At 49.6% G+C, this 23,192-nt stretch overlaps 1 protein-coding gene across 3 annotated transcripts in view; it reads right to left on the bottom strand.

Annotated features, from left to right (window-relative positions):
- FAM178B (family with sequence similarity 178 member B) overlaps positions 1-23,192 on the bottom strand; it is a 101,027-nt gene that overhangs the window by 33,308 nt on the left and 44,527 nt on the right. For all 3 annotated transcript variants that reach the window (XM_023618627.2, XM_023618629.2, XM_023618628.2), the window contains exons 9-12: positions 12,107-12,221; positions 6,066-6,159; positions 5,568-5,744; positions 5,174-5,271 (exon numbers count right to left, since the gene is read on the bottom strand). In XM_023618627.2, the coding sequence (XP_023474395.1) occupies positions 5,174-5,271; positions 5,568-5,744; positions 6,066-6,159; positions 12,107-12,221 (484 nt within the window). The remainder of the gene's footprint in view (positions 1-5,173; positions 5,272-5,567; positions 5,745-6,065; positions 6,160-12,106; positions 12,222-23,192) is intronic.

The following is a 23,192-nucleotide window of genomic DNA, read 5'->3' as shown; positions in this document are numbered from 1 at the left end:
CAGAACGGTATTGTGCAGCCAAGGAAGAAAATGATAAGCTTGTTTATGAGGAAAGGTCATTAGGTCACTGGTGACAGAGCAGCTTAGATGGAGTGGTTGGTGCCAGATGAAGTGCGTCTCCTCTACTCCTGGCTCTTTAAGTCATTCCTACCACCCCCCTACACACACCCACTCGTAAAAGACGCTCTTCAGCCCCTCACACTCCTGGCTTCACTGTGATCCTCTTTTCCTTTGCTGTCCTCCCAGCTCCAGCCATGGCCCCTTGATCCCTAGATGTGACCTCCATCTTGCCTCTCGTTCCTCCAGATTTTAAGCCCTTCTGAAATCTTGAGGCTTTTTGGACCTTGGCTACCTCCTTCTAGAATGTTCTGGCTTTGCCCACCCCCAGAAGCTTAAATGTCTCTGTTCTCAGATGAGAACTCCCTCCGACACTCTGAGCTCTGAAGAATCCAACATGTAGGGGTGGGCAGGGTTCAGACAAGGAGTGAGTGAGAACTGGGGGAGGAAGAGCTTGGAGATGCAGCAGGAGCTGGAGGGAGAGGTGGGTGGAGACAGAATTGTTGTTTTAAGGTAGGAGACATACATAGGAGCGCATGTATTTGCTGAGGAGAAAGAGCCAGTAGAGAATAAAAAGCTAAAGGTACAGGAAGAAGAAGGGATGACTGCAGAAGGAAGGTCCTGGAAGAGACAGCACTGTTGGGCTCCTGAGAATGGGAGGAGGGATCAGGAAGAAAGGAAGGAGGTGAGAACTAAGGGTCCACTGAGTGGGGGGTGGCAGTCTGGCAGAGGAGAAGGAAGGGAGCCTGATGTTTGCTGCGGCTGCAGAGGTTTCAGCAGCAGGAAGTGTGGTTGAAGTTTGGAATCTGCTGAGGGCCCCAAGGAGGCTGGTCAGCAACTCAGAGTGGCTCCTGGGCAGCCTGAAAGGGGTCAGGGGCTGAGCTAGGGACAAGGCATGTGTGGTGATACTACTCCACGTAGCAGTGCAGTTTTCAGGGTGGGCAGATCTAAAGAACGTGCAGGCAGGGAGTTGATGGTGGAGCAAGGAGCCCCGGTGAAGCCCGGAGAGGCTGATGGACTGGGAGAAAAGGAACTGGTCCAGGGTCTGGAGGTAGGGGTAAGCTGGGGGAACTCAAGGTGTGACCCTCTGTTTTGTCCTGAGGAGAGTGAACGCCCCCACCCCAGCAGTGTGGAACACAGGAGGAAACAAGGATGACTTTGGGGAAAGCTGTGGTGCGCCTGCATGTCACTGCTCTCGTCCCCAGTGCCCAAAGACCTAATGATGTTGAGGGCTGCTTTCTCCCAGGGCCGCCTGCATTTCTACTTCATCAGCCACCTCCTCCTTGGTGGTCAGAATCCGGCTGACCAGGCAGTCTACTTAAGCTGGTTTCATCTTACCCTCAGCACCAGGGTGTTCAATAAATACTCGCGGGTGGTGAAGGAAGAGGGTCCCTGGAGCCTGGAAACTTCAGCTTTCAGTGGAGCAAAAACAGCCCTCAGCCTCCATCTTCCTCCTAACAGGGCTCTGGGAGTGGCTGCAGAGCATGCTCAGATCACATGCTGGAGACCCTGGATAGAAGCTGGGATGGCAGTCCACTCTTCCCAAGGGCTCCTTGGAGTTAGCCCAGAGGGCCATAGTCCCCAGACAGACTTTCCCGCAAGAACCTCCTCTTCCCATTGGCCCCATTTCAGGAGGTTTGCTCTAGTCTTTACTTTTATATTTCATAGTTAAGCTCAACTTTGCCTTAAATTTACAGCATGCATCCCTTGAAGTCTTGGTCAATGGTGTGGGGGGTCGGGGGGGCTTGCATCACACAAATGTTGGTGGGGCTCTTGCTTTGTGTTTAACAAGTCAGTAGACTAACAGGGTGACAACCCACGTGCAACAATATGCTGTCCTTCCTGGGGTCAGTCTGGGCGCTGAGCCCAGTGGGGCAGCCACCAGCAAGGCAGAACAAGGCCGCCAGCAAGCTCCTCCAACACCACCACCACAGGGAGCCCTAAAGCCCACAGTGAATACAGCACAGCTGTAAAAAAGAATTAGAAGCTCTTTCTGATCCAATTTGGAGCAACTGCCAAAACATACCTTGATGTGAAAAGGAGGCGGGGAGAACATGCGTATAAGCACAGACAAGAAATGGTGACAAGCTAGGTGGCTCAGGGCAGGGGTAGGGCACATTTACAATATGTACTCCTTGGTGCCTTCTGAATTGTTCTATTTGAATGCCTTATCTATTTAGGAACCCCCCCCCAAATTTCTAAATAAATGAATAAATAACACCCACCCGGATGATGAACCCTCCTTCCAGCACAGCTCTCATCAGGAGGGACTACCCTAGTTGGTGTGTCTGTTTGATAGCGAGGTGATACTGCTCCATTACATTCACTCCTGGCATTGAAGAAGCACTTACCCAGGGCCCTGGAGCAACAGACAGACCCTGTGAGAGACAGTGATTCCTGAAATCACAGTTTCATGTGGCTAACAGATGAACGACATCATAAATGTAGGATGTGACCAAGGTAGTTTCAAACCAGTTGGGAAAAGATGGATTAAAACAAAAAAATTGGTGTTGGGTCCACTAGCTCTTTGGGGTGGAAAAAATCAAGTTAGATCCCTGTCTCATACCTATAAAAAATAGATCCCAGGTGGGATTAAGAGCCAATTGAAACAAAGTTGTATCAGTGCTGAAAGAAGCAGAACACAATATTTTCATGGTCTTACAGTGGGGAAGGCCTTCCTTTTCAGGACAGAAAGATTCAACTACAATCAACTCTCTACATTATCTCTGTATTTATTCTCTGTAAATCTAAATCTATTCTAAAACAAAAAGTTTATTGGAAAAGTAAAAAAAAATTCAGTTTATGGGAAGATATCATACACAAAGGTTGAAATAAGAACAATTTACAGCCTTAGGAGAAAATATACTCTGAAACATACCTAATAAGCAATTTGTAAATCAATATAATTAATAAGAAAATAAATTATCCCATGGAAAAATGGGCAAGGAATATCGAGAGATAATTTACCATAAGAGAAATGCAAAAGGTCAATAAACATGAAAAGATTCTCAATTTCACTGGCAATCAGGGAAAGGAAAATCAGAACCACAGGATGACATTTTTCACTTACCAGACTGACCAAAACTTAAAAACAAAACTGAGAATACACAGTGTTAATGAGAATGTGGAGAAACAGGCATTTTCATGTCCACTTGGTCATATTATTAATCAGTACAACTATTTTTTGGAGGCCAAATTTTAATGTATATACTTTACCAATGCAATTTTACTTCAAACAATTTATCCTACAGAAATAGTTGCAAAGATGCACAAAGCTTGTATAGTGGATGAAGATCCAGAATAGGGGACTGTTGTGCACATCCTAGGGAATACTATGCAGCTATGAAAAAGAACAAGGTTCATCAAATATATACACACGCACATATATAAAAATATATACATACCTATATATATGTGTATTTATGTGTGTGTGTATATCTCTCTCTCTCTCACACATACACACACATATATATACAAGAGTGAGAAGAACAAATACAAATAATGTGGCCTTGTTGGAGTAAATGGGACATTGGGCTGGATGACACAGGGCCTTGGAGGCTAGCTAAGGTGTTTGGACTTGGCTGTGCAAGTGATGGGGAACAAGGCAAGACAGAGACACGATAACCACAAGCATCTACAGAGCAGACAGACTTTGAGGGAGGAAGCAGAGGGAGAAGGCACTGCCACCATCCAGGTGAGAGATGGTGAAATGAAAACAGGAGGGGTGGGAAGGAGGTAGCTGATTTAAAGTGACCCAGGCAAGGAACCTGCTTTCACGGAGCTGACGTGGAGAGGCAACCATAAACAAGGATTGAGGATTTAGAAGGCAGAATGGACAGGACTTAGTAATGAAGTGGGATAATGAGGTGGGGATGGGAGAAGCCTCTAGGATTGCAGTTTCTGTCTTGTGCAATGGAGCGGATTAGCTGTATGGGGTTGAGCAGGGAACCTGGGCAGAGATCAACCTCTTCAAAAAGAAGTCCCAGGTGTCTGGCTTAATGGAGGTGACACCCCTGAGGACTGCTCCAGTGCTCACACCCAAAGGCCTCAGACACAGCTTCCAGCAGCCCAGTTCTTTCAAACATAGAGCAACAACTTCCCTTTCAGGACTGTGGAAAGGCCTGCTCTCTTTCAATCAGATTCATAGGAAAGAGACTGAGCTTCCCATCTCAAGACTGAAGCTGAGCTCAGGATGACTGCCCTGGCTGGATGCTGGGGATGTGAGTCTGGATGAAATCCCCAGCCTGCTCCTGGAAGCCCGCCTTGGGGAGGGAGCTGCTGGGGCATGGCCACGGTGAAGGGCTACCAGGGTGTGCCTGCCAAGGCTGGGGTCTTCCTGAAGGGGCCCAGGACAGCCCTGCTGGGAAGGTGGGAAGGGGTGTCACCCCAGGCGGGAGGAGCTGCAAATGGATGGGCTGGAGAGGAGGGGAGATGGGGGTGGTCTGCTCAGGGAAGGGCAAGAATTCCCTGCAGCTGTGGCCAATGTGGGGGAAGGACGGAGAGAGGAGAGACAGGCCATCCAGCGGACGAGTCTCATCTCCCTGACTGAGTTTGTTCACCTTGGTCACTCATTTGAAAAGAATTTATAAAGCACCAATAGCGTGCCAGGCGCTGTTCTAGATGCGGGGTGATAGGGCAGTGACCCCAGTAAGGACCTGCTCTCCTGGAGATAACATGGAGAAGAGGCAGCCATAAACAAGGAACAAAGAGTCAGATAATTTCTGGCAGACATCAACGCTGTGCAGAAGAGTTTGGGAGGGGATTCAAGGAGAGGACATACTGCAGCTGAAGTCTGAATGAAAGAAGGAGCCCCTAACCAAGGACTGCGGTGGGGGGAGCAGCAAAGGAGGAGGGCAGAGGCTGCCATCTGAAACTAATTGTTCAAGGCAATTGTTTTGCTATTAAGACCATGTTAAGAAAATTAGGTTTTTTTCTGTTTATAATGAACTCATTAGTGAGTTGTATTTTTAGTTCTTTCTCCTGGGTTTTAGACGTTGAGCGGGTGGGGGAGGTTTGTAGAGACTGATGGGGAGGATTCTGGATCCCCACACCCCACCCTGTCACAGGGCGGGGATGAGTGTCAGAGGGAGGAGGCAGAGGGGGGAGGAGCACTCACCTGCCCCGGGGGGTCACGTCCAGGAAGAACTGCACGAGGGCCAGCAGGTTGTGGTGGTGATCCGACACCCAGCTCAGGGCACAGCACAGCTGCCGGAGCTGTAGGGACAGGGAGCAGAGAGGTGGGCTGTGGGAGGGGCTGCCCTCCATCCTGACCCCTCTACCAGCCCATTCAGGGGTACAGCCCAGAGAGGAAGAGGGTGGATCATGGAGGCCAGGGACCAAAGGGAGCAGTCCCCAGTATTCCGATGACCTCCAGGCAGTGCTGTCCCCATCCAGGGTGCTCTAGGGGCAGCTTCACCCTGGGGACAAGGCCATGTGAGGAGTGCTAGGACCTCATTCCTCCTCCGCGCATGAGTCCAGGGGCTTTGGCTTTGGCTCAGGGGTTGCGGTACCTTCCCCGGCCACTCCTGGATGTTCTCGAGGAGCAGAAGCAAGAGCTGCTGGAGATCGGTCTTGGGCAGCAGGCGGAGCCCCATGTCCAGGCCGGCTCGGCACAGCAGCTCAATCAGGACCAGGAGGTTCGCATCGGTGTAGGCCCCTGGCTGGGCTAGGGCACACAGCGTCAGGAACTGGAGAGCAGAGAGAGCACTAGGACAGGGTGGCCTTGCTGGGAGATGGGTCAGGGCAGGAGGAAATGGCACTGGGAGCCCCCTCGGCCATGCTTGGGAGGAGCTGAGAAGAACAAGCAGTGAGGCCTGGAGTTGAGGCCCCATGGGGTCCTTGGGTGGCAGGCGCAGGCAGGGAGAGTGCGAGTGTTCCTAGCATCAGTCCTGGCAGCCAGCATGGTGCCTGTCGTGGTGCTGAGCCCACTGTAGGTGCTCAGCAGTACTCATGGAGTTAAAGTGCTGAAAGGTCTGGATTGTGAGCAGAAAGACGGGTGTCTGACTCACCTTATAGATGTAGCTCAGGCTAATGTCCAGGGCAGTCTCCTGCGGGGTGTCCTGCTGCTCACTCCCACTCAGGCTCACCTCTCTTTTAAGCTCTCTAAGGTAAGATAAAACCAAAGGAAAAGAAACAGAAGGAGGTGGGCACAAGAGGAGAACTTAGGCACAGAGGGAGGCCCACACTTGCTCAAGAACAGAAAGCCCATGGATGACCCATTCAGCCTGGGACATGGATACCCTGTGTGTGTTGGTCATCTGCTGCTGCGTAACAAACGACCCCAAAGTGTAAAGGCTTAAGAACAACAAATATTTATTATCTCCTGCAGTTTCGGAGGGTCAATAATCCAGAAGCAGCTAAGCCAGGTGGTTCTGGCTTGGGGTCTCTAGGGAGGTTGCCTCCAGGATGTTGTGGGGAAGGCTGCTGTCATCTCAGGTTTGACTGGGCTGAAGGAGCTGCTTCCAAGCTCCCTCAGGTGGTCGTCAGCAGGCCTCAGTTCCTTGCCATGTGGGCCTCTCCACAGGGTTCCTCCACATGGCAGCTGGCTTCCCCTAAAGTGAGCAATTCGAGAGAGAATGCACAACGCAGAAGCCACAGCCTTTTATACGCTAATCTTGGAAGTGACATCCCATCACCTCTGCTGATTTCTACTGGCTACACAGGCCAGTGTGACAGGGTGTGGGAGAGCATTACACAGGGGATGAACACCAGAGACGGGATCACTGGGGGCCTCTTGGGGCTGGCTCCCTCATGCTGCGATTCTGGTCAGGCATCCAGCTTTAGTTTTCTGGGATGTGGAAACCAGGAAAACATACTCCATTGCCCCAAAAGAGTCTTCCTCAAAAGAGTTCTTTGTCCAAACAGACATGGTGACTCTTTGCAAGCACTGAAAATTGCACTATGTTGTAACTCACACTGGAGTTAGTTTCCAACGTCGGCAAGGTGAAAAATCAGAGTAAAAAGACCCTTGAGAACTCCTCCAAAGGTGTGACACCAACATGCTGTCCAGCGAGAAGCCCAGCACGGCAACTTTTCCTAGTGAGGAAGCCAATCTGGTGGAGCCCAGATCAAGTTAGAGGCCAGGGTCATTAAAAAAACCTTCTTTAAAGATGAGGGCCACACTCACGGAAACAAGACCCTTACAGGGAGAGAGGCATTAGTGGACAGCAGCTACACCACCCTTTGCACAAGTTCCCAGGCACACGCTCATGGATAAAAAACTGAGGAGGACCAACCTCACTAAACGATTCTCTCTCCCTGGCCAAACGTACACTGTTGATTTCATGTGAGTGAGGAGAGCTTATGACAAGGCTCTCTTTGCTGTCTCATCCACTTATCCACTCTTATCAACTAGCCTGGAGCTCCTGATAACAGTGGGCTCTCTACAAACGAAGACACTGATGATGACAAGAACACTGTCGACAGCAACAGCCTCAGGTGGAGGTACAGGGGCTGCCACCAAGGGAAGAGCGCTGCGCGTGAAAGTGAAGTCTCTGCTCGTCTTTACTTGCTGCCACTGGCGCTGCCTCTCAGAGGGGAAGGAGCAGAAATCCATCTCTAGGCACTGGGAAGTTGGTGCCAACAAACCAAAGTTGTAGGGGCTAGGACAGGGTTCGGCCATTCTTCCAGACTTTAGCATTTATTAGGCCAGGGAATGAGTGAGGCAGGTGTTCGCACACCTGGGCGCACGCCGGGCCTGTGTCAGCATGTGGGGGGAGTTCAGGTTAGTGCCAGCCTGTGAGCCTGCACTGGGCATGCAAGCAGGGGTGGGAATGCTCGCAGATTTCCCAAAGGGTGGGGGCAGTCAGAGTCGACTTCGTGACTCTGCTGAAGAGGAACGGGCTTTCACACAGTTTGGAGCTGCCAAAGGGAGGAGGAGTGTAGAAACTGCGAGCTGATGATGTGTCTTCTCAGAGCTGGGGAGGGAAGTGTGGCTGTAACCAGCATCCTCTCCTCAGAAAGGAATGCCAACCTTCCCAAGCGGAGACGGGGGACAGTCTCCTGGTGGGTGCCGCCTCTGCCTGGGAACAGCAGACAACATAACGAGGTCCTGTATCCCCTGCCTTTCTGAGGAACCACTTGATTGAAACATCGGGTCTGTTACTGCTGTTCTGGGATGCAGCATCAGCTGATCCCCAGGTCTCTACCACCGCTCCAGCAGGAGGCCACGGAGCCCAGGAATTCACAGTCTAATAACCCCCCTCCCCTCCTGGACTCTGCAGGTTAAGGGCGAGTTGCCGGTCCCACCACTGGCCTCTGAGCAAAGCAGCTGCATTGTCCCACCATGCCCCTCAGCCCCGCCCCCTGGGTTAAGACTTGCAGCCTGTGGCCAGGATCCAGGAGCCAGAGTTTGGGTTACAATGACACTGTTCTACACTACTAAGTAATCTTAAGAGGGGCACTCCTTGACCTCTACCTCAGTTTTGATGTTTGTTTTACCCAAGGGTTGAAGAAAACAATGAAGTTCCTATCTGTTCAGTGCTCTGACACCCTCAGCAGGAAGATGGAGAGGGAAGGGTCTGAACATGGCTGCCACCGTAACCAAGAGCCCTTCCGAAGATGCCCAGCAGTCAAGGGCCCCGCCACGCAGGCTGTGAGCAAGGTGCTCTGCCCCAGGCCTGTGCTGCTAAACCAAACGGACTGTAATCTCGGCTCCACAGCCGAGGTCAATGCAGTGGAGAAGAATCAGTGCTGAGCTAACGAAAGGGAGAGAGAAGCAAATTTTACCTGGACTGAATTACTGTCCCAAGTCTCCCAGTTACCAACTGCCCCCACACCTGACAGGATGCCCTTTCAATGGATTAACTGCCATCTATTTACCCAGTTTGCCTCTGCCCCAGGCAACTCTTTCAGAGAACCCAGTCGATGAAGGCTTCCGGCACCAGGAAAGAGCAGCAGGCTGCTGGTCTTTAGCAGCCAGTCCTGAGTATCTGACCAGGGTTCTTCAGCTGGGCTTCCTAATCAGGGAGCAGCCTTCGAACACCAGCCACTGTGACTTAAGGCCCTGCCCTGTCTTCCCAAGTGAGACTGGGGCACCTGATGAAGTGTCTGTAAAGCCATGTGGCACAAGCCCTCTCTGAGGATGCTGAAACTCTTGCTCCCATTTCCCATTCAATGTTCATGCTCTGATCCCTCCTCTTCTGCCCAGCCCTCTGGATTTCTCCTTCCCCAGCCTCATCACTCAGCAGAGTGCTACTCTACTTGCAACAAAGCAGACATCAGACGATCTGCAAGGTCCAGCAGCAGAAGGGCTGTCTCTTTATGAAAGGAAATCTTGAAGCATTCAATGAGATGGCGATGGGTTTTTAAGGAAATCTGAGATTAGGAACAAATGGTGAAAGACCTGTCTTTCTCATAGTTATTAGAAAGACAGCCAAGGGGCTGGCCCCGTGGCCCAGTGGTTAAGTTCGCGCGCTCCGCTGCAGGCGGCCCAGTGTTTCGTTGGTTCGAATCCTGGGCGCAGACATGGCACTGCTCATCAAACCACGCTGAGGCAGCGTCCCACATGCCACAACTAGAAGGACCCACAACGAAGAAGATACAACTATGTACCGGGGGGCTTTGGGGAGAAAAAGGAAAAAATAAAATCTAAAAAAAAAAAAAAAGAAAGAAAGACAGCCAAGTCATGGGGCCATGTGCAGAGATACCTCAGGTCCTCATTTCAGCTTTGGCATTTACCAGGCTCTGTGGGTGTCCCAGAGGAGCCCAGAGTACCTGTTCTTCCAAGGAAGCCCTAGATGGGGACATCCCTGGAAGTCAACAGAGAAGTGCCTGAAATGGAACCAACTGGCATGGAAAGAGCCTCTGAGCTTGGTCAGGAACAGGATGAAGACGACAGTGGGGAGAAGGCAGCTTGCCCTGAAGTTTCCCTTGTGGCCCATGTATCCGTGAAAGACGCCACAACCCTAAGAGGAGGAGATGCCGGAACCTTTTTGGTGTTTCCTGAATACTCTGGAAGAGTCGTCTTCCAACTCCATGATTCCCAGAGCTTCCCCAATCACAGCAGCCAGCCAGCAACTCAGGAAACCCACCAGAGCATCTTTGCCACTCCCTTCCCCAGGGAGGTCATGGGAGAGGTCTCCAGAATGTGTGTGCTTCTCAAAAGCAGGTTGTGTTCAGGCAGAAAAATGTCCCCAGGCTGAGTGGCTTGGCAGGTGGTCCCAGGCTGCTGTCTCAGAGTCACAACAGGGAAATCACCCCTTCGGCCTGGCTAGTTCTGAGTCATCTGTTGGGAAACACTGCCAACAGCCAGCTCAAGGTGTGGGGCCCAAGGAAAGAGGCAGGGGTGTCAAGTAGCACATCTGGGACACCAGTGAGTGGCTCCGGCAGCACTCTGGGCCTTCCTCCCACACAGAGCTGACCGCACCTGTAAAGCTGGACGTCTGCATGGGGGTGGGGGGGTGGTCTGTGTTCCCAAGTGTCTGAGATGTCATGTGTTAATGGCCACAGTTCTAACACCACCTGCAGAGAGGGTGGATTTGTCCTGAAGCATAAGAGCCAGGAAGCAGCAAATCCTGGGTGAAGGGAGAGGGAGGGAGGGCAGGGGCAAAGTGGCTCTTTGCAGAGCACAGAGTAAACCTGGTGGTTATAAGCCTCTGGTACCCCCTCCCAATTTCCAAGTGGACACCGGTGCTCCTCAGAACAGTCAGAAGTGGCTCCTCTGAACCCTGCAGGCCTCCAGAGCTGCCTCCTGACGTGCATTTGTTTTTCTGAGTGGAATTCTTTCTTCGACTCATCCTGGAAGGTAGTATGACTGAAGCTCTGTGTTGCTGAGGAAGCAAGTGGCTTATTACACCAGTTATGGAGCTCTGAGGGGAGGGAGAGGGGCAGGGGTGCGGCAGGCTGGCACATGCATGGGGTATTTATAGCAGAAGGATGGTTTGGTTTGGCAGACAATTACTAAACACAGTCGTGGAACAGGTTCTTAAGAAAGCTCCGGCCTTCTCTGGCTTTCCTTGCAGAGTAACATCTGCCCACCACTCCAAGGAAAAGAGTCCCGGCACCCCCTTGGGCCCAGGGATTGTTGGCAGGATGGGGGTGGCTCCCATCTAACAGCCGGTCCAGGGTTCTAAAAACCGTTATCTCTCAAACCAACTTCTCAAAGAATTCTCAAGAAAGAGTCTGGATGTGCTATAATGTGTAGAACAAGCTTATGATATGTAACGCTTCTGCAACCCAGATCTAGTCACCTCCACCCAACAACAGTGACTTATGATTATGTGGCTCTGTTCCTAGAGGGCAGGGACAACACGTATGCAAGTTAGCATCACTGCCCTCCCCACTCCCCAACCCAACCCAGGGTACAAAGGGGGCACCCACAAACCAAAATTGAGCATTGTGGAAATTATATGTAGAACTGTGCCTTGCTGGCCATGAGTTGATATTAGGTATTGGGCCAAAAGAGAGGCCTGGAGATAGACCAGAGAGATTGGGGACATGTCTTGGAGGAAGGACAGCGAGGGCTCTGAGGCAGGAAGGGGCGGGGCAGACATCAGCCAGAGCAGCAGGACTCTTCCGGGCCTGGGTCTTCCTGGCCCACCCAGGGTGGGGGCCTGGTAACCCACACGCCATTCCGGCTGGGATATTTATATTCACAGGTACTTGTGTGGCTGTTCTGCAAGTCCCTCAGACTCGGTGGTTCCCCAGGTGGGCTAGAGGCCCGGTTTGGTAACTTTTTACTTCAAAAAATGCAGATAATTTTATATAATATTCAGAGGAAATCTTTCCTTTTTCTAACTTATAAATGTTCATTGAGCTGAGGATGCATACCATAAACAATACTAAAATCGATAGCTTTGTGCAATGAATGGCCAGTTGTATTACATTTATAGAATGGGAAATACTTTAATATTTCCTAGCATGAATATGTGTTTAGAAGAATCTCTCTCTTTTGGGTAACATTTTGTTTTGTTTTTCAACATTTTTACGGAGGTCTAATTGGTATGGAAAAACCTGCACATATCTAATGTATTCAATTTGATGGGTTTGAAGTGAGCTCATTAACTGTTGAACAAATGAGAAGGGGCAGTGAGGAGGGCGAACTACTCACCTCCCTCTGTGCTGGAAGGGCCCCTGGGGGTACAGAGCAGGGCTGTGAGCTCCCAGGCTGTGAAACACCTCCTTGACCTCTTGCAGCGAGGGGCACCACAAGTGCACGTCTTCATCTGTCAGGCCAAGGGAGGGCAGAGGGTCAGAGTAGCAGAGGAGGGCAGGCGCACTCCCCACAGGAGGGGCTGGGCATGCTGACCCCTGGCTCGAGGAGCCCCATTTCTGCCTTCTCTGGCACTGGGGGTGCGATCTGGAGACATGAAGCAACCAGTGTTTTTTAGACACTCGCTGGAGCTTTGGGAACCTGGATGTTCATTCTCTGGTCTTCAAGCTATGGCCACCATGAAGTGCAAGGGCCGAGGGATGGCAGCACCCAGACCTTCTTCCTCAGGCAGCCTCTGGGCACTGAGCTGCCCATAGCTGAGCCACATGAAGAGTCCTGAACCAGAGGCCTCAAAACTGCACGACTCAGAAGACACTAGTCTCAGCACCCCAGGCTCTCTGCCACTACGGGCTGAGGCCAGCTCTGAGCCTACTGCTGACTTGACATCACCCTTGCTGCAACATCTGGGTGTTCCCAGGGCCATGGTCCCTGCCGGGGGCACTCCTTGCAGCCTGGGAGGTGTCTTCTCAGTAAGCTCCAGCTACGAGTACTATTATCACATGACTAGTTCAACGAAACATGAACGATAACCTGGCCACATCAACAAAGAGGAAGAACCTTACGTACTCAGGGCTTTTTCTTCTCTCAGACTCTTTAAGGACATTTTCAGAACCAGGAAAATAGGAAAAAACCCCACAATGTGGCATAGCGTTTTTCCCAAAGACGGCTGCAACAAGATCTCCCATCCCATCTGCTCTTGCGCACCGGGACCCACCCACGCCCCACTGCGGGGCAGAGTCCATGTCTCCACCCCAGCACTCCTCCACATAGCCTTATTTATTGATTTACTTGCTTCCTGTCTGTCTCTCCCCATTAGAATGTAAACTCCATGAGGGCAGGGACCACTCTCTGTTGTTCATCCCTACACACCCAGTGCCTAGAGGAGTGGCTGGTGTAAGAAGTTGAATGAATGAATGAATGAATGAATGGAGAGAATCCTAAACAAACCTGATCAAGTAGTACATGACTAAGAGGGAAATTGAAAACAAGTCACAAGATAAGCTGGCGGTGTCAAGAACACAAATGTTGAACTGACAATGGGAGAGGCATCACAATGAAGAACTTGGAAGCTGGGTTAGGGGGAGCATGAATAGTGCAGGCTTGAACCTTTGCCATCCGGGAGGCTAAGTGTTCCCTCCTAAGGGCCCACCTCAATGCATCCTACTGTGTGCATGAACCATGCCAGGTGCCAAAGATAAAAAGGTGACCCGGTGGAGACCTTGACCTCAGGGAGCTCACAGTCTGGAGGGAAAGGAGCCAGACAGATAAATAAACACAAGAGGGTGTGTTTGTGCAAAACCCAGAGCAGGTCAAAGGGGCAGAGCCTGCTCAGAGGACGGATGGGAAATTAATTGGGGGTGGGGAGACAAGGAACACAGCACAGGTGACAGGAAAGGAAGCTCACACCCAGTGAAGGGACAGAAATGACAAATGCAGAGAGGCATGAAAGAGTACGGCAAGTCCAGTGACCCAAGGCAAGAAAAAGAGCATCCCAAACTTATCAAGAAGTTTTGGCAACAGTCTGGTACGGCTGCAAAGCCAGCACACTGTGGAATGAAGGGCAGAGGGTCTCTGAATCCCGCCAAAGGACATTTCTTCCAACGGCATCGAGTGTCGTCTTCTTCGGAAATGTATACGGGTCAGGGCTCACCCAACAAGTAATTAGACTCTTGGAGGAGGAAAAACTTTCTTGTTTGTTTTTTTCCTCTCAGGCAACTTAACAAGCAAGAGAAAGGTAATGATACCCCTTGCCCGCTTCTCAAACAGGCTGGGAAAATGAAATCTGCAAAACACAATGAGACTCCACTCAGAGAGGGAACTGTTTGCCAGGGCCCTCAGGGGACTGTGCACGTACTTGCACACATGTGTGGGCGGGCCGATGAACTTTCCAGGGAGGGGAAGATGTGTGTGGAAAGAGCATCAACCTAGGGCGAGGCCCTGGGAGGCCCAGCTGGGCGGGAACATCCTGCCAGCAGTCTCAGACCCCAGAGGGTGCTGTGTGGCGGCCCCTCGCACGCCCACCTCAGCCCCCGCAGGAGCATCTGCTGCTTTAAGCCCCTTGACAGCAGCAGCGCAGATCCCACGGGCGTCAAGCCTGGAGCCTTCCACTGTCCCTTTTCCCTGCTCCTACCCAGTAATTACTCCATGCCACAGCTTGACCCAGGCTGTGTCAGGCGTAGTTTCACAGAAAGGGGCCTGGGCTGCCTCGGGGTAAATCAGGCCCGTCAGTCAACAGCCCCGGAAGTTGGTGAAGTGACGACAGCCACCCCAGAGCCCATAATTAACGCTGCCTATAAGTAGGCCATGTGCTCAGCTTTTCCTGAGCGCTGTTTGTCCCGAATGGGGGTTTTATGGAGAGCTGACACAGAAGAAAATTCAGACACGAAGCTCCATCTCCCCAACTCGGTTTCTCCACGCCCACAGCACAGTCATTTGAGGCGATTCCCCTGGGGAGCTCCAGTGCTAAGAGCCAGAGCATCTGGGCTCTGTTTAGAGGCTGCGAGTCTGAAAGCGTCCCTTTTGGTGGCTCTCCTGGGATGGAACTGATGCTTTGGGGGAAGGCAGAGGAAGAAAAGTATCAGACCTAAAATAAAAGTGACTTTTCCATCTGTGCCTCAGGAGAAGCTGTTACTTCATGTAACGTCACCGTTCTCCTGGCACCATCTGTGTGGAATGGGAAAACCACACACATCCCAAGAACCTCCTGGGCGCCTGCCATGCCTCCCTAGGCCTCCCTCACCCCTTCGTCTCACCCACCAGGTCCCACCTTGGGCCTCAGGGGTAAGATGACAGGGAGCAGGGTCCACAGGCCTCTGTTGTTGTTCACCCCCCCAACCCGCCCCCCAAACTGAGTTGCTAAGGAGCATTCTGGGGTGACTGCACTGGGAGGGGCAGCATGGCACCATCTGCCTGAGTCCTGATTCTCTGACACCATCTCAGAGACCCCACAGTGCACAGCAGGGGTAGTTCCCATCAGCTTTAAAGGAGGATGCTGGTTCCTAAAGGAAAGCAAGCAACCTGAGCCCCAACCCTAACAGGAATGTGGGGGGTCACAACATTTAGGGGAGGCTTAAAATCTTGTTGTTTTTTATCTTCCCAACTCTAATTACTTAACTTCCGTCACCACTTTTGTACTTAAACTTAAGCTTGTTTCAATATCAGCTTTAGCCTTAGTCATTTAAAATTTTTATTTGCTCAACAAACGGTAACTGAATACCAGGCGCTGTTCTAAATGTGGGGGGTGGAGGAGGGTGGCAGTGTACAAGAGAGAGGAGTCCTTGTCTCATGACGCTGATGGTTTGGTGGGGAGACAGACAAGGCACAGGAAAACAAATGCAAAATGACACCAGGTGGTATAAACGCCACAGAAGAAAGGTGGTCAGGGCACGTGGGAGGCGATGTTACAGAAGAATGAAGAGCCTGGCAGAGCCCTGAGGCCAGGGCCTTTGTTTCAGGTTCAGCAAGGAGCCCAGGGTTGGGGTGAGGACAGAGAGGTGGGAGGCAGGGAGAGGGCGGGGGTCTGCCCACCTTGCAGACTGGGGCCAGGACGAAGGGCAAAGGAAAGCCACCGTCTCGTAAGAAGGGAGTGACATTATCAAAGAGATCCACGTCTGTGGGGAAAACACAGAGAATCCTATCAAGTTCCTGTTTTAAAATCATGCAGTCCATTGCCCCGACTACAGCGTGAGCACAGACGGAGCCCAGGCGCTCCTGACACAATGCTGCCTCACCGCAGAGACTGCGCTCAGCAGGACCCCCATAAACTCTGACTCACTCCCGTCCTTGGCCTCTCCCCACTCTGGCTCCTTCTCCAGACCTGCTCTCCCCACATTCTTTCAGAATCTTCTCTTTGTTTCTTCTCTGCTATGCAACCCACCCTGATGGCCTCTTCGCTTTCCTTTTTCTTCCCACTCACCCTGAGCTGAGGCCCTCCCTTTGGTGCCCCCACAACCTCCCTGTCTGCCTTGCTGTAACCCAGCCCGCGCACACCTCCCTCCAAACCCATACACACCCATATATCCACCCACCAGACACTCATGCACACCCCCAAACCCATACACATACCCCTAAATATCTACCCACCACATACCCCGTGCACACCTCCCCACTCATACACACCCCCCCAATATCCACCCACCACACACACATGCACACACCCCCACACCCATATATCCACCTACCACACACACATGTACACCCATACACCCACCACCCATCCACACATACTCCCACAATACACACCCCACACACATACACACCACATAAACATCACATGCCACACCATTTACACATATCCCCACACACATACACACCCATGTACTCACCCCCCCCATGCACCCCACAACACACACACACTTCACCCATCCACACACATACATCCCACAACACACACACATACACACACGGAGTCTATATCAGCCCCTGACAGCCCCTCTTATTCATGAGACTGAGGGTGTGTACAGGGTAGGCGATGACGTCCCCAGGCCACCTCTCATCTCTCTTGCCCTCTGTAACTCACACCACTGCCTGGTGTCACCTAACACTGCTGAGCATTCCAGGCCCCCAGTGTGTAGGACAGACTTGCATTGTGCCAATACTGAACCACTCGTATCCGATAGAATTAGGTTCAGCTCCAAATAACAAAAAGACCAAAAACAAAGCAAAAAACTCACCTGGGCTTAAACAAGCTAGAATTTTATTTCTCGCTGATGAAAAAGAAATCTGGAGGTGGGCAAGCCACACTGGTGCAGGGACCTGACTGATGTGTATGACCCGACTGATGTGTATGACCCTGGGTGCCCACCTTCTGCTCTGCCAAGAATTCTTTGCACATGCCTCTCATTCTCAAGGTCGCCTCACGGTCCAGGATGGCTGCTAGAGGCCCTGCTGTTATGTCTCAACTCCAACCAACAACTTCCTCACTTTGCCACCTAAGCATACATTCTCGAGTTGTTTTCAAGGATGCAAGGCTCCCTCAGTGTGACTCAGGAAGACAGGAGCAAACCACTCCCTCAGGTTTAAAAGGCAAGAATTTGAAACTGATTTAGACTCAACCAAAGAGCTCCCAGTAATGCCCCTGAATGTAGGGCCCACCAGGTTCTCTCTCACTTTGGATTTCTTTTTTTTTTAAAGATTGGCACCTGAGCTAACAACTGTTACTCATCTTCTTTTTTTTTTTTCCTGCTATTTTCTCCCCAAATCCCCCCAGTACATAGTTGTATGTTTTAGTTGTGGGTCCTTCTAGTTGTGGCATGTGGGATGCCGCCTCAATGTGGCCTAATGAGCGGTGCCATGTCTGCGCCCAGGATCCGAACCCTGGGCTGCTGAAGCAGAGCGCGCGGACTTAACCACTTGGCCACGGGGCTGGCCCCGCACTTTGGATTTCTGAACCTGAGATTTTTAGAATATTCCTGATCTCCGAAATAAAATGAAACAGTAGACACCAAATGATGGCAAGGATGTGGAGCAACAGGAATGCTCATTCATTGTTGGTGGGAATGCAAGATGTTACAGCCATTTTGGAAGACAGTCTGGTAGTTTCTTACAAACCTAACCATACTCTCACCATACAATCCAGCAACTGCGTTCCTTGGTATTTACCCAAAAGAACTGAAGACATATGCCCACACAAAAAGCTGCACATGAATGTTTATAGCAGCTTTGTTCCTAATTGTCAAAAATTGGAAGCCACCCAAATGTCCTGCAATAGATGAATGGATAAACAAACTGTGGTATATCCAGACAATGGAATACTATTGAGCAATAAAAAGAAATACATTATTAAGCTATGAAAAGACATGGGGAAACATCTAATGCAGATTGTTAAGGGAAAGAAGCCAGTCTGAAAAGGCTACACAATGTACGATTCCAACTACAGGATATTCTGGAAAAGGCAAAGCTATAAAGACAGTAAAAATATCGGGGTTGCCAGGAGTTTGAAGGGAGAGAGGGAGGAACGAACAGGCAGAGCACAGAGGCTTTTTAGAGCAGTGAAACTATTCTGTACAGTAATGATGGACACGTCATACATTTATCAAAACCCACAGAACTGGACAACACAAAGAGTGAACCCTAATTTAAACAACGGCTTTCAGTTAATAATAATGTATCAATAATGGCTCATCAAACCTAACAAATATCCCATACTAATGCAAGATGTCACTAATAGGAAAAACCGTAGTGGGGGGAGAATATTGGAACTCTCTGTACTTCCTGATCAATTTTTCTGTAAGCCTAAAACTGCTCTAAAAAATAAGAAGAAAAACAAAGAACTCTTAAAAGAAAGACACCGAGGAGAAGGTTTGCACACAGCACCCGGGCAGCGGATCCCCGTGCTCCAAGGGATGGTGGTGGTTGCTGTATTCTGGATCAAAGACCCAGCTGAGAACCTAACGCAGCGGTTCTCAGACTTGTCTGCACATTTTGGAACCACTTATGGAGCAACTTCAAACATTATTGCCACCTGTGTCCCACCCCCAGTGACTGGTTTAACTAGTCTGGGGCGTGGCTTGGGCTTTGGAAATTTTAAAAATTCCCAAGTGATTCTAGTACGCACGCGACTTCGGGAACCACTGAGCTAATGAAAGCTGCGGCCCTCGCTCCAGAACAGCATGCAGCAGCTCATCCTCACAGGCTCCGGCAGGGTGGGTGGGGAGGGATCAACAGCAGGCAGCCCCAGCTCCCCGTCAAACCCACAGCTCTCAGCCTTGCACCTGAGGCCACCTGCCTGTGGCCCCGTAGCCCAGGGGCTCCTCAGCCCTGGCTGTTCACTGGAATCATCTGGAGGGGTTTTAAAATGCCCATGCCCTGACTGCAGCCCAGATCAATCTCAGAGGGCAGGACCCCAGCCTCAGCATTTTTTAATGCTCAGCCACAGGTGAAAACTGTGGCGGCTGGAGGCTGAGTCCTGCGGGAGCCACTGACGCCCTCTGATCTGGGTCTAAAAGACAAGCATTAAGAAGTGCTGCCCATGTTCAAGTCATTTAAATTTATTTCCCCTCATTTTAAAAGAGGGGTTGTGAGTCTTCAGCTTAAGAGGTGGGATAAGCCCCTGTTATTGCCTGGCCTCTCTGTGCTCCACCAAGAGGTTTGTGCACTTGGTCAAAGTCCTAACCTGGTGCCTTCTCAGCCTGGCTGCACATTAGAATCACCTGGGAGGCTTTAAAAAGTCCTGTGCCAGGACCTCTTCTAGGTGTGTTACAGGAGCAAACCAGCCTGCGCCTCAGCAGCACCCATGGAGTGGCACCACATGACCCCAGATGTACAGGTGGTGGGACCAAGTGGCAGGTCAAGAGGTGAATGCTCCAGAAGGCAGGGAGACGAGGGAGATGCTGGCTGAGCTGGGGTAAAGCACGTGTGCCTGTCCCCATGGGGTCAGTGGACCCCGTGTCCTGACCTTGGAGGACCAGACAGCACATTCAGAGTTTGGCTGGAATACGCAGCTCCACAGCTGACTGACCACATGGGATCAGAGAAGCCGGTGGGAAAAGATGCTGATATCTGCTGTGGGCAATGCACACATTCCCTGAGAGTCCTCTGCTATTCAACGAATACTACCTAAGTCCTACTGTGTGCCTGGCTCATGTTGCTGCCAGGAACTCAAGAGAAGGCTAAAACTAAAACAAGCGAAGACATGGTCCCCGCACTCCGGAGCTCACAGCCTAATGAGAGAGACAATATTAATCAAAGAATCCACATGTCAACTACAGCCAGAGCCATGAGAGCAGAAGGAAGGGAGTGCGAGGCAGACCTCCATGAGGAGGCAATGCCAGAGAGGCCGAGAGATCCAGAGGGAGAGATGGAGGTAAGAAGGCAAAAGCCAGGGAGCTGCTGGGAGGAGGGAAAGGACCATTCCAGATGGAGAAACTGGGACATGCAAAGGCCCTGTAGCAGGAGAGGAGATGAAAAGAAAAGAAAAGGCCAGGAGGCTGGAGCACAGGGAGTGAGAGAGAGAATAGGATACAATGAGCTGGACCGGATCTTGGGCGACCATGCACGAGACTGTGTGCATCACACAATGGGAAGCTCGGGCTTTCCAGCCCCCTGATTATCTGTAAAGTGGGAAAATAATAGTGTCTACTTGTTGGATTGCTGTGGTGATTGAATGCAATGGTCACAGCCCTGGGCTCAGGGCCTGGCACAAGCTCTCTAGAAATTTTAGCTATTATTTTCAATGAAACTACTTTTTTATCACAACAGACAACTATACGTTTTAAAAATGAGGATCAGTTATGAAGTTGAATTACTCTTATTATCGTGTATCATAACTGGGGACTTTGAAGGGGCCATGCCGAGGAAATGACAGCTCCAAGGGAACTAGGCAAGGGGATCTCCTGGGTGGTCCTCCAAGTGCTTTCCTGCCCATTTGGGTCTACGCAACGTTCTCACAGGACCAGTGTGGGGATTAAGAGCACAGCTGGACAGCAGACCTGGATCCCAGCCTGCCTCTCCAGCCCTGGGGAGAGAGGCACCTGCCCTGTGAAGGAGTGACAGGCGGCCCCACGTGAATAGACAGTTGTGCCCTGGGCCAGGCATACAAGTACTCCTCACACGTGGGTGGCCACCGCTGCCACCACAAGACAGCTGGAGTGTGGAGCCCCAAGGGGTAGCTGTCAACAGTGGGGCTTCCACTCTGGGAGGCTGTGAACGGATTGTTTCCTCCCCCCTGAGCTGGAGACAGTCCTGACCACCATGAGAGGCAGATCTGGCGAAGTGAGGACAACTCCTAATAAGACAGTGAAGAGCAGAAAGTGTCAACTGGATACATAGACTAAAGGATTTCTGATTGCTTAAAAACCATCTGAGAAAACAAAAAGACCACCACCAACCAACCATCTGAGAATACACTGAGATACAAATGGCCAAAACAAAATGATACACATTAAGAAGAGGTACAGATAGTACAGTCATGCTCCGCATAACGACATTTCAGTCAAGGATGGACCACATATACGACAGTGGTCCCATAACATTAGTACCATACAGCATAGGTGTGTAGTACACTGTGCCATCTAGGTTTGTGTAAGTACACTCTGTGATGTTCACACAACGATGAAATGGCCTAACGAGGCATTTCTCAGAACATATCCCCATCATTAAGCAATAATGACTGTACTTAGAACATTTGTGCTACTTAGTTCCTTCGGTTTATCTGATGATCTCTGATTGATAAAGAAATATGTTTTTGTTTTGATAATAACTATCATATTTTGAGTGTCCGCTATACACCAGGTACTTCACGTACATTATCACTCTCAACTCAGAAAACAACCTTGAGTGCTCTGTGCTGGCCACTCAGGTGAGACCTCTGCCAGCCTGATGGCTGAGCTCCATCTGGTCCTGGTCCTGCTCCATGCTGCTGCACGTTTTTCCAAGGGAGTGACTGTCGGGTATCCTGTCTCCACTCCACTACCCCAACCTATGTTCTGTCATCAATCATGTATCCCTGTGTTCCCATGATATGCTGCTGCTCAAAATTTCCAATAAGGAGTCAGCTCCAATCAAAGCTTTTGCTGTCTCCATACTTTTTTGATGGTGCATACCTATCATCAAAAAAAATTAATTTATGCCTCCAACAAATATACACTGATAAGCTATATAAATGTACTATGATACTGATATGCTAAGTACATGATATAACTTACATTAAAAAGAACTTAAAAAAGATGAGCTAGTATGACCTAAGTTTCCACATAAGAAACTGGGGGAAAAAAGAGCAAATCAAACCTAAAACAAGCAGAATAAAGGAAATAAAAGTAAGAGCAGCAATCAGTGAAATAGAAAACAGAAAGATAATAAGGAAAATCAATGAAACCAAAAGCTGGTTCTTTGAGAAGATCAATAAAGTTGATAAACCTCTAACGTGACTGGTCAGGAGGAAGACAGAAACACAAATTACCAATATCAGAGTGAGAGGTCATCATAACAATGCAACAGACATTAAAAATAATAAAGGAATATAGTGAACAAATCTGTGCCAATAAATCAGACAACTTAGATGAAATTGACACAACAAAGCTCACTCAAGAAGAAACAGAATGTATAAATAGCCATTTATCTAGTTTAAAAAATCAGATTTGTAGTTAAAAATCTCCCCACAAAGAAAACTCAAGACCCAGATGGCTTTAATGGCTAATTTCACCAAACATTTAAGGAAGAAATAATACCAATCTACACAAACTCTTCCAGAAAATTGAGGATGAGGGAATACTTCTTAACACATTCTATGAAGCCAGCATTATCCTGATACCAAAACTAGAAAGAGAAAACTACAGACTAGTATCATTCATGAACATAAATGTAAGGGTTGGCAACAAAAATTTGGGTCAAGTGGTTAAGTTCGTGTGCTCCACTTTGGCGGTTCAGGATTTCGCCAGGTCAAGTCCTGGGCGTGGACATGGCACCACTTGAGCCATGCTGAGGCGGCATCCCACATGCCACAACTAGAAATATACAACTATGTACCAGGGGGCTTTGGGGAGAAAAAGGAAAAATAAAATCTTAAAAAAAAAAATTAGCAAATTGAATCCAACAATATTTAACAAATTAATACATCATGACCAAGTAGGATTTATTCCAGAATGCAAAGATGAATGAATAAACATTAAAAAATCAATCAGTGTAATTCATCATATTAAGAGACTAAAGAAGAAAAATTATCTAATAATTTCAGAATCCAACATCCATTCCTCATAAAAATTCTCAGCAAAGTAGGAGTTTATCAAGGTTATAGGATACAAGGTCAATACACAAATATCAATTGTCTATCAATACACTAGCAATTAACAATTTAAAAATGAAATTAAGAAAAAAATTCCATTTACAATAGCATCAAAAAGAATAAAATACTTAGGAATAAACTTAGCAAAAGAATTCTAAGACTTGTACATTGAAATGTTGAAAGAAACTAAAGAAGATCTAAATA

Source organism: Equus caballus, chromosome 15 (genome assembly GCF_041296265.1).
Source record: "Equus caballus isolate H_3958 breed thoroughbred chromosome 15, TB-T2T, whole genome shotgun sequence".
NCBI lineage: Eukaryota > Metazoa > Chordata > Mammalia > Perissodactyla > Equidae > Equus > Equus caballus.
This window is presented reverse-complemented; position numbering and strand designations above follow the sequence as displayed.